This window comes from Rhipicephalus microplus, unplaced genomic scaffold (genome assembly GCF_043290135.1).
Source record: "Rhipicephalus microplus isolate Deutch F79 unplaced genomic scaffold, USDA_Rmic scaffold_49, whole genome shotgun sequence".
NCBI lineage: Eukaryota > Metazoa > Arthropoda > Arachnida > Ixodida > Ixodidae > Rhipicephalus > Rhipicephalus microplus.
Window position 1 is genome coordinate 1,849,892 of NW_027464622.1, and position 11,560 is coordinate 1,861,451.

General features: G+C 45.1%; 1 protein-coding gene across 2 annotated transcripts; it reads left to right on the forward strand.

The window, feature by feature from the left end:
- The first annotated feature begins 8,512 nt into the window (after nt 1–8,512).
- Nucleotides 8,513–11,533, forward strand: LOC142788249 (uncharacterized). Of its 2 annotated transcripts, XM_075884844.1 has the most exons (3): nt 8,513–8,641; nt 9,104–9,218; nt 10,308–11,533. In XM_075884844.1, exon 3 carries the CDS (start codon nt 10,343–10,345, stop codon nt 11,531–11,533), a length of 1,191 nt encoding a protein of 396 aa, XP_075740959.1. In that variant the 5' UTR covers nt 8,513–8,641; nt 9,104–9,218; nt 10,308–10,342. The 2 variants fall into 2 exon arrangements, with proteins under 2 accessions (XP_075740959.1, XP_075740957.1); XM_075884842.1 differs by lacking the exon at nt 9,104–9,218 and having other exon boundaries at nt 8,535–8,641.
- Nucleotides 11,534–11,560: the final 27 nt, after the last annotated feature.

The window sequence follows — 11,560 nt, forward strand, 5'->3', positions numbered from 1 at the left end:
TACCACCTGGGGTTCTTTAACGTGCACCCAAATCTGAGTACACGGGCCTACAACATTTCCGCCTCCATCGGAAATGCAGCCGCCACAGCCGGGATTTAATCCCGCGACCTGCGGGTCAGCAGCCGAGTACCTTAGCCACTAGACCACCGTGGCGGGGCAACTCTTGATCATCGCGAGCGCGAAGATGGCAAGTGAAAGCCTCTATGCTGTTGGCTGTACGGCTGGTGTAACAAAACTATATATAAAAATATTTTGCTTTGGACTCACTCGGACTGAAACTAACGAAATTTCTCTCTATTTAAAGTCACTCAGACTCACCGATGTTTTTGTCAGCCGGATCCACTAATACTTTCTTCAAATATACCCACTCATACTCAGACTGATCAAAACATTCCTCCAGCGGACTCACTCGGACTAATACACTCGCCAAATGTTTCTAAAACAGACGCACTTGGAATGAAAATGAGCGATATTCGACTTGGTCCGGCTCATACAATAAACGTCATAGGAGCACCATTGCAAGACACATGTGAAAGAATTTCAATTGCCAAGTAACCTATATATATATATATATATATATATATATATATATATATATATATATATATATATATATATATATATATATATATATATATATATATATATATATATATATATTAGCTTTCAACATACAAAAACAAGTTATTTCTACTGCCTCTAAATAATAACATTAAAGAGAAACTTGGCATTACATTCAATTTCCGCGATAGGTACATGCGCGCTGATAGCACTAAATACAATAAGTATCATATGAATTGGCTGCTGTAAATACCTGCGCCATTTTGAAATTCGGTGATACTATGCTGGTATATACATTCGCCCACGCTTGTACTTTGGTCATCGTGTGGATTGCTGTAATATAAAATGTTTGTCAGCAGAAAATCTGAGAACCATGACTTGCCAGAGTCGCGTTCTTTAAAAAGTCTGTTACCTGTCCCGAGTTTCGTATCAGGTGAGGTGCATTCATGGTTCATTATTCATGAAGTCTTCCTGCAAACACTGCAAGAAAAAACTTGTCTTCATTGGAAGGACCTGTGGTTAGTGCACATGTATGTGTTATCCTACATAAGCTGAGTCTCTCGACAATAACTCATCAGTTGCAATACAGCGCCTGTGTTCGCGTCTTTTTAGGTGGGCATAATTGTGGTGTATTGTATGCTGCTTCCTCAAAAGGAAAATAATGACTAGGTCGTTAGCTACCTGCTGCAACAAATAAAAAAACAAGATGCAACATTTTTTTCTTTCAGTACTTCTCTTTCTGCCCCCCCACCCCCCGCACACACACGCACACCAGAGCTATAAGCGTCCAAGAAGGAAGAGGGGCTGTTTACGGTTGCGCACCTGTCATTGCTTCTCTAAATGTTTTGGTTTGAGGGGGTTTATCGGAGCAGCGAGGATATAATGTACGACAGGAACCAAAGGTGAACATTCGACATAAGCCTGTCTGTTTTGGATAGAAACTGAAGGAATGAGAAATCAAACCAAAATATATTTAAGGAAAAAAAACCAGATGTTTTGAAGCTGGTCCGGCTTCTTCCTCAGGGGTGAGGGATTGGCTTCAAAACGTCGTTTTTTTTTTCAATATGTTTTGGTTGGACATTTTTTATTACTTTAATGTACGAATAGAAGTGGGGATGGGTTGTAAAGGAAAGGATGACCCCAGTGGCTTTCGCAATACTTCATCAGGAAAAATATCTTCTCTTTTCATCTTGCTGTGTAATCTCCTATAGCCTTCTTATGACTCTCGGCTAAGCTTTGTTTTGTGCTCGGTAGCTCAGGGTGAGGTGAGTTTCCGCGAACCTTACCTGCCTTCCAAACTAGTTACTGCATGCAAGCTTCCCCTGAATGGATGAATCTGTGGTTGAAGAACAGGAAAAAGACACAATCTTTCCTTGCGAGAGCAGGGCTCAGTGGCTTGAAGGGAGGGGGAGGGAGTGGAGAAATGAATTTAGAAGTAGGAAGGAGGAGAAGGTTTCGAAGAACGTGACGGCCATGGCTGCCAGAGCAGAAAGAGAATAGAGGCCGTTGGCAGGGCAGTCCGAGTCGTAGGACTTGGAAATGTGGAGCTGCAACCACGTACGCACATACCTATGGCCATTCTCACAAGAAAAAAAATGTCCTAGATTACCTTTCTTAGGCAAGAATACAGAAAACTAGCTAAACAAGAAAACTAAAATGAATAAACAACCGATAATCCAACCACCCATTGTTGCCACAGCTGTGGAAGGAAGGAAAAACGTAATCCGTGACCTCGGCACCAGCGGCTACACAGAGGCATTTATTCGCAGAACACTGTGTATAAGAAAATACACGGGAAACGTGATACCAATGGCACTGCAATGACGCCCCATGTTGACCCAACTTGAGCGCAAGGAACAGCGAACGGAGCGCAATGGCAAAAGACTGCGACACCACTCGCAACATGTTTGCCCCATACCAGTCCCGAAGGCACGGTTTAGAGCTCGTTGCGATTTGTAGTCTTTCTGCCTTCCTTGAGGAGCACATAGAGCGCGAAAGATTGGGTACGAGAAACTTGAGCGTGAAAAACGACCTCACCATCAAGCCTTTTACAGTGTGAACTGGAAAAACGCAATGATGGGTGAGGGACAACAGGAAGTTCTTACCTGTCTCTCTCGTTCTTCTTAACGTCTTGTTTAGCGCTCACAACTTTCCCAATTGCCACATTTATTCAAGAAAAAACTGAAGTGGCATCTGAGGGCACAAGCAGTTCAACGCAATAGAGAGAGAGAACGGGTGCTTGATTGCTCACGAATCGTGCTGCTTTCTCGTCCTTGAAGCCACATTAATAATGAATCTGGAGCTTAGCACTTCTTCTCCGTTGATTAGGTACATAATCATAGATCAAGCTCAGTGTAGATTTTGATGTCACGTAATAAAGGTGACCTGGAGTGGCACATGTGTCACAACAAGCTGCAGAACCCCATTCCATCCCTTCGTACCGTCATGCTCGTTTAATACAAACGTTTGTAGATTGGATTACAGAAACAACATTAAAATACCGAGAAATATTTGATTCCTCCGTTCGTTAGTAACGCACTTCGTTATGTATTCTGTTCTTTGAGAGCAGATCACGTGATTAATTATTATAAATTGCTGTTTCTATTTCACCACAGTCAGCGAACGGTGTACTCTACAAACACATCACCTACAATAAACTTCGTGCCAGCACAATGCATACAATCCTCAATTACATCGCAAAAAATAAGGGTTGCCCGGAAAGAATTTCCTCATGCTTCGTTATATATTGAAACGTCAAATTTAAAAATAGCACCACCATGAACGGGATTGACTCTATGGCCGAATTTCACTGCAAAAAGCGCTTGAAGAACTGCACATTCCAGGTATGCAATATACATTGCATGAGGTTTTAGATGTGTGGTGACATCATGACTGCAGGTTACATTGTTTAAGTGTAGAAATAGCTTTTTAGTCACGTTTACTATGCTTTTTAATGTTAATAGGTCATTTCATTTCCCCATCCTTAAATTAGAGTTATGAATAGTTGATATCCAAGCATTTTTTTAAATATATATCACTGGTGTTTATCAAAGAACCTAGAATGAGTTCCGGGGAGGGAGAGATATGAACAGTTTTATCATTTGAAAAATAAAGTTTTCGGCTTTACAAGCCAGAACGTCAATACGACAACAAGGCACGCCATAGTAGGAGGTTTTAAATATTCAGAACCATGAGTCGGCAAAATAAATGGAGCCTACATAGACTCGCTCAGTAAATGTGCTTTTAATTTAGAACTCGATAATGGGCCCAGCCTATAGCCGGTATTTTGGTCACATATAGGTGACCAAAAATAATTTTCTCTGCAAAACATTTCCGCAATAGACTGCTTTCAATGGAGTAAATCATCCCGACATTTTCGAATACACCAAAGATAGCCACCAAAACGCCTTGGACGTTTGGTGTGGAATCACCGATCAAACTTTACGTCGATACCTATCACTTTTCGTCTCCACTGTCTCTTTCCAAGTTCGTGTTCTTCCTTTCTTGACATTCAACTTCACAGTAATTTAACAAATCCACATTATATTGGTTCTATAGAAGAAAATAGCTTGTGGTGTACACATCTTAAATAAAACTTGGCCGTGCACTTACGCCCCATCTTACTGTTTTGTATCAATCATTTCACCGTTCTCATCTTACTTACCTTATTGCCACGTGGTTACGACGGCAAAGGATATGGTACTTGGGTTGCTCAAGACGACACTTTTTATTTCGTGAACATGTGCCTAGAAAAGTACAAAGTACTAGAAATTCACGCTTTACGCACATAGCGGTGATCAGAGCATTGGTCTTCGGTAATATGATCTGCGCGAAGGTACGTCGCCATATATACCCGTGGCATCAAATATCATCCATATTGTAGGTGTCTCGAGGTTATCAGAAGATTCTAAAATAATCTAGAATTTTCGCAGACTGCCAAGCGTGCTTTGCGCAAGGCAATTGATTAATATGAGGTGTTTAACGTTTCAAAACCACCATATGATTATGAGAGATGCCGAAGTGGAGGACTCCAGAAATTATGACAACCTGGGGTTCTTTAACATGCACCCAAATCTGAACACATGGGCCTACAGCATTTTTGCCTCTATCGAAAATGCAGCCGCCACACGCGGGATTCGATCGCGCGACCTGCGGGTCAGCAGCCGAGTACCTTAGCTACTGCACCACAGTGGCGGTGTCTTTGCGCAAGACAGTGACATCAAAATACAAGCGAAGTGGCAGTATAATAGTGTTGCAATAAAATTTCAGCAGATGCGACAGGCTCCACTGTGGATGCTATTTTCATACAGAACCGCCAGCGGGTAGCCACGCGTTGCTAGGTGGATCGACGTCTTTGGGTATTTCGAGTAGACTAAGTTTCTACCTAAAACATACGGCGCGACGACAGCACTCACGTTGACTGTAAATTTTAGCGAAACGAAGTGCACGCTTCGGTTGGATGATATGTATATTATTAAGAACCTGTTGTGTATTCCTCAAAGGTTGAGAACATCAATGGTCGAGTGAACCTTCACTATCACGTGCTGGATGAAAGGAGTATATCTATGTAATGTTTACAGCCATCCTATCGACCCCAACCACAACTGACGGTGTGGGCCATCACTCCTGTAAGTCTATATATTTAGGGTTGTATCCGTTACAGTAAAAAGTAACTAAATACGTTACTCGTTACTCTAATAAAAAAGGGTGCATTTCACGGCTCCATGTTATATATATGCATAAAAAACGTAACGCACTACCATTACCGTAACCAAAAAAACATAACGAATGTTACCTCTGCCATAGCTCCGGAATCATCAGTTTTAATCCATGTGTCTTTGCTGCAGAAACCCACAATGAGAATTTTTAAATTTCAAATTTATGTTTCACACATACTAACCCAAGCAAGGAATATCCCCAATGTTAAATTAAAGAGAATTTTTTGTACAAATGTGCTGAACCTTAGCAATGTTATATAGAGGCTTAATGATGCCTGCCCATGTGATGGCTTCTGACTCTGCAGTGACCCAGGGTGAAACAATATTTTTTTTCATTGGAGCCTTATACACAAAGTGAGGTTCTATAATATACGGTATTCACAAAGAAGCTATCATTAAACTCTCAAGAAATTTACAACAATCGGCCTTTTCTTGATCCTTCAGCACCTTCAATAAAGCATGTCGAAATCGGTACTGTTGGTCCTAGCAACCGAAATGGCCCACCGTGCGCCAGTAGGCAATCAAGGAGGCCTACGGAGGACTACATCGGTGCCTTTTTATTGGGGAGGGGGTATTGGGAGATGTCGTGGGGAGGAGGAGGGCACTTGCAAGTTTGTGACACCAGATGTGGCTTGCAGACGCGTAAGTCTAGAGAAATCACGAAGGGGTACACACATCTTGCAATAGAAGCCATATTGTTTTAATATTTCGCAGGTTTTATTTTTGTTTATATAAGAATTAAAATCATGCCTAGAAATCAAATTGACAAACGAACGTAGGTTCCCAGCACTCGTAATTGCATTCTTCTATTGAGTCTTCTTTTCCGGAACCAGTCGAGAGTAGCAGTTGCGATTTCAATTGCCTCACACACCTGATGGGTATTAGCACGTGTACACGGTACAAAAAGCATTAAAAAGTTGAATGTTTTATCCGTACTTATCAAGCATTCTTATTTGTGACGTTTTTAAGAAAATTTTTAATGGGGCCCACTTGCAAGGGGCGTTCCCCTCCCCTCACCGAGCACAAAGGGGTCGGGGAGTCAACGTTCTTTGCAGGCGTGGTCGACGGGCCTCCAGGTCGTGACCAGTGTGGACTGTGTATCTGAGTAAATATTGCATTTGCTCTCATCTGCACATATGGCCATCGACAGGTTTTTGTCATGGGGGTAAGCAAATCTTTCTTTCAACTTGCATCATGGCTGAGGGAGGGGGTCATGTTGGTGTCGCTAGAGTGGGTAGCAAGTGCTGGTGCGGCTTGAAGGGGTCAAGTGCCCCTTTTGCACCACCCGCCTCGCCCACGCCCATGTCTACACTTCATTCTTTGAACACTGCGGTGAGTACTAGTTGACTAAATGCACAGATTTGTTTTCTTCCGCATCTTATACCGCTACATAAAACATTCTCATATTGTGATCTTCCGCATCTTATACCGCTACATAAAACATTCTCATATTGTGAAAAGTAGGTATATCGATTTGTTTGAAGGAAAGTAAAATCCAAGGCATGACAGATACTCAAAAGAGCGGTTTCCTGCAATCGCAATAAGAAAACTCGTAGCAGAGGTGCTTCTATTTTCGTGACGCGTACAATATAAAAGTGAGATCCGATTCGGAAAAAGCGAACTGAGTGACGTGCGGCGGTGCTTGCTCAATGTTCAATGAAAGAAGGTTTCATGAAATATGACGTAGCCAACCACAGAAACAAACTGCTGCATCTTAAATTAAAAAAAAAACATGCAAAGTGCTGCACATTCACGTGTAAAGCGCTGCACATTGGTAGAACATGGACATATATTGAAATACGCGTATTTTATTACGAAAGCGAGATGAAAACTATTTTGCAAAACGCTTAGAATTCATCGTGATGTCGACACATCTGTGTAGTGTCATTAGTGCTATTTGGATGAAGATCCCTGAATTTCAACTAATTCAGTAACCTGTGGCAGAAGAACCTTTTGAATTTTTAGTTTCGGTTTCCGCGCCGCCGGCGCCGCCGCCGTCGATGAAAATTGGCCGCGCGCCGCCGTTGATGAAATAACCGGCGTGCGCCGATGACGCCGCCGCCACCGACTCTGAACGACACCCACGCCGCCGCCGGTCGAAATCGCCTCGGCCACGGAGGAACGGCGCACACCTCTAGCGGGCGGTACCAGCTAGGCGTTTTTCATCTGGGAGAACATTTTCAGAATGAAGGCAGGAAAGGGTGTGGCAGCTGTTTTTCTTCTCATGCGGCAGGCATCTTCCTCGAGGAGGCAAACCTCTTTTTTTATGTTTTTCTTCTCATGCGGCAGCCATCTTCTAGAGGAGGCCAACGCCTCCTCTAGAAGATGCCTGCCGCATAAGAAGAAAAACGGCTGCCACACCTGTTCTCTCCTTTATTTTAGAATGTTCTCGATCGCTAGCGTCACTTGTGGCGGACGGTGCAACAACGCAATACTTTGCATAGCCTCCGAAATAGCAGTGTACAGTTGCAGGTCTCGAACAACTCTCGACTGACGCGCCCCTATAGGTTGCAGATGTAAAACGCTTAGCTGGTAGCATAGAGTTTCTCAAAGTTAACCTGAGGGCATTCTGGCGCTGCGATCGTTCAGCGATCATGGAAATGATGGGTTCTGTAGTTAAAGTCATGACCTACTACACTCCTGACCTGCCCAGAGAGCACCTCTTCCAGCGCCCACGTTCTAGTTCATACCTTCTGCCGCTAGGGCCGTCACCTACGAGCGGCGTGGCGCTAGGCAGCACCTGTTCGCTGACGTCACCTTCACTCTTTGTAGTCAAATTTTAACCAACAAAGCACTCGTAGTGCGAATTTATGATCCACAATTTAGAAATATCCAGAAATAATAATACTAAAAGACATTCAGAATTTTTTTTGCAATAAAATGCACGCGACAACGCATAGGCTGTCCAAAATCATGTAAATCCACGGGTTTCCACGTTTGTCAACCAGTGTGCTATAAATTCTTAAGCGCACTGAACAGCTTACTTGACCAGCAATGTATGGGAAGAAATAGTCACATATATGCCGACAGTTCACCACAGAAAGCAGGCATTCTTATACCAGCGCCTACAAAACAACCGTAAAGAAGCAGACGAACAGGTTATAGGTAGCGCCACCTACGGCGAGCGATTGAACGAGAGCGGGGACACGCGCTCCCATAGGAACCCCGCTATCTGAACAGGTCAGGAGTGTAGTAGGTCATGGTTAAAGTGTTCTAGAAAGGGGTAGTGGGCACTTTATGTCTCACCTGGTAGATGGCGCCACCACCACCTGCAATGGAAGCGACGCGTTGCTGCTCTCGGCCAACGCAGCGCTAACACATGCGGTGGTCCAAGCCCATGACGGTTGGCACCCATCGCGCAGGTAAGCACGCACTTCTTCGAATCGAATCATGCGTAGCGCCTTATCAAACGTTATCGAAGCGCGTCCCGCGGGCTATGGGTGCTGTGCCGATCTACACTAGCCTTCAACTTTTTCGACGGGGTGCCGTTTGTGTCGACCACGGACCGAAGGATCTACCGCGGTAGTGACCACAAACGAGCGGCCACTTGTTGCGTTCATTTCAGGCCTACGTGCTTGAGCGAGCCGCGCAAATTCAAACCGCTGGCGTCATTTGTCCTTTATCTTTTTTCTCTTTGCGAAGCGAGCCTTATGTTCGCTACGGTTTGTGGCACATCGTTCAACCCGCGAGAAGCGCTTCGCACCGATCAATTCTACCGCGGCACCGATCGCAAGCAGTGGTGTTTCGACCTTACGTATCCTAGCGAACGCCGTGTTTTGTTTTTATCTTCGCTCAATGACGTTATTCTTCTCTTTTTTTTTTAGGCTGCACATCTAGCATGTGTCCCGCACGGTCAAGTTTAATTCGCGTATCCGAACTTCCAACTTGGAAAATTATGTGCCGGTGTTTTTAGTCACCCGGCCCGGCGTTGTAACTTAGGTAAGTCGGTTCTCCGCTAAACAAGGGTGGCGCATGCTTCATACTAGCCGTAACTACTACGCTTGTCGCTAGTAACTTTCTTACGGATGCACTAGAAAGCGTAAACGAGAGAAACAGTGCGTATATTGCACTGCAATGCGAAATGTGCTCGAACAAAACGACCCTTCTCCCGGAACATATGGCACCGCTGTGTGACCGACGCCCGCATTTGTTCGATTTGCATAACGAATTGATCTCCGCCGAATGCGTCTGTGCCTTTGAAAATCTGGCACCGGTTGCCACGTGTGGGCGCACGTGATTTTTAGCCACGCTTGGGCCATCGCGGCGACTGCTCGACTGAAACAACTGGCCGCACCGTCAAGTAGTACTGAGTGTGAAAGTCGCGCTAGTTAAATTGGTCAGAGTACTTTCAAGCTAACTACAGCAGCCTCAGCAGGGCCCATCGTCGTGTGTACTTCGCCGCGTTTTCAAGCAGCGCTATTTTTCTTCGTGAGAGATAGACTCGCTTTCAGTAGTTTAACACGAGACGCGTCTGCATCACATATACATGACTCCTGTGGCTGCGTTTTTGCCCTTGTTTTAGTATGTTTGCATGTGAAACTTCTGAATGAGTAGTATTAAAGCTGTCTTGTAGCAGTGTTGTTGGCGTCGCGCATTCTTTCGTCTGCTAATTTTAAAATAAGGGACGTTTCTTTATTTTGATTTCTTGTTCAGGTGGGGTTCAGCTGTTGACTTATGTTTTTCTTTATTTTTTGCATTGTTTGATGACGTGATAACTTAGTGGAAATCAAAAGGCATACGTTCAGGAAAAAGGTGGAAGCTGAAAAGACGAAAAATTCATCAACACGAGTTGTCACTGGAGCCATTGTTTCGACAAGCGAGCTTTTTTTCTAGGCTGCAACTTGAAAGTTCAGGGCTGCTTTGACGGAAAATACACTCATAAAAATGTCGGTTCCAGCGACAACACATGTTCACGAATTTTTCATCTGGCAGAGAGAAGCATTTTTGCGTTGTTTCATGATGTGAATGACGAGTTGACCGAGAAACACTCTTTTGCATTGTTTGACACTGTGTCGTCTTCCTTTACAGCACATTAGAGTGTGCTTCATACACCCTTGTGGACCATGATAAATGGAAGTGGCAAGTCGCGCGAGGCGCTCAAGGAGTTCCTCCGCAAGCGAGTCGAATCTCACCCGGGCATCACCATCCAGAAGTTGACTGGCCACCTGTCCCAGCTTCCTGCTGAAATCCGCATGAAGTATGGCGGCAACGTCGACTCCATCCGCCGGGTGCTCGAGCAGTTTCCAGGCATCTTTGTTATTCGCAACCATGATCAGGTTCACGTGACCACGTCGAAGAGTTCCAGCAAGACGACGGGAGCATCGTCGTCTGCGGGTGGCAGTGATGACGAAACTACCACCCTGACAGGTGCCAAGGGAAAAGTTTATCGTCTGTTCAAGACATACGGCTTCATTTCGGTGCAGCACCCAATTAGCACGAGCGTTTACTTTAGCCTGCGCTCGTTTGAAAACGGACAGCATTCGAGTCTCCTCTCATCTGGCCTTCAGCTCGGAGACGGTGTCGTTCTAGACACGGAGGTGGGCCCCAATGAGTGCGAGGCCAAATTTCGCGCCAGCAGGGTGGCACGTATTAAGGGCGAGAATGCCGCTACTCCGTCCGATTCGTCCTCGCCGGCGTCGGAGACTCCGGTGTTTGCACCACTCGTGAACCGAACTGGTGCCATAGAGACTCTGAAAGATGAGTTCGGTTTTATCAAATTAGAAAAAGAGCAGGAGTGCGCGTTTTTTCACGCAGCCGAAATCGAGAGGCACCTCGGGACGGCTGTGCCCGCTCTGCCAGAGGTGTCGGCCGTCGGGGACAAGATTCGCTTTGACGCCGACCTCAACAAGAACACGACTGCACGGGCCAAGTGGGTTGTGACGACCATACACAGCATACAAAATGTTCCTCCGTGCCATTCGGGTAGCGAGACGGAAGGCAGTGAGATAGCTCCGGGTACTATCATCAAGCGAGATGGACTCATACAGATGGTCAAACCGGAGTTTGGTTTCATCAAGTTTGGTACGAATTACCGTGACCGCGCCTTTTTTCACCTTAACAATGTTGTGATGCCGCAGCGCGACACTATCAAGAGCCTATCGGACGTGTTCGCCATCAACGATCGCGTGCACTTTGAAGCCAAGCCTAGCCAGAAGCCTTCTGTGAAGGTCAAATGGCAGGCGATGACGGTATGGATCAGTGATTTTGGGCCCAAAGGTGACGAACTTGATTCTGCTGATGAGAGCGGTAATTAGGTATTCCTTTCAGACGACGAATCGGAC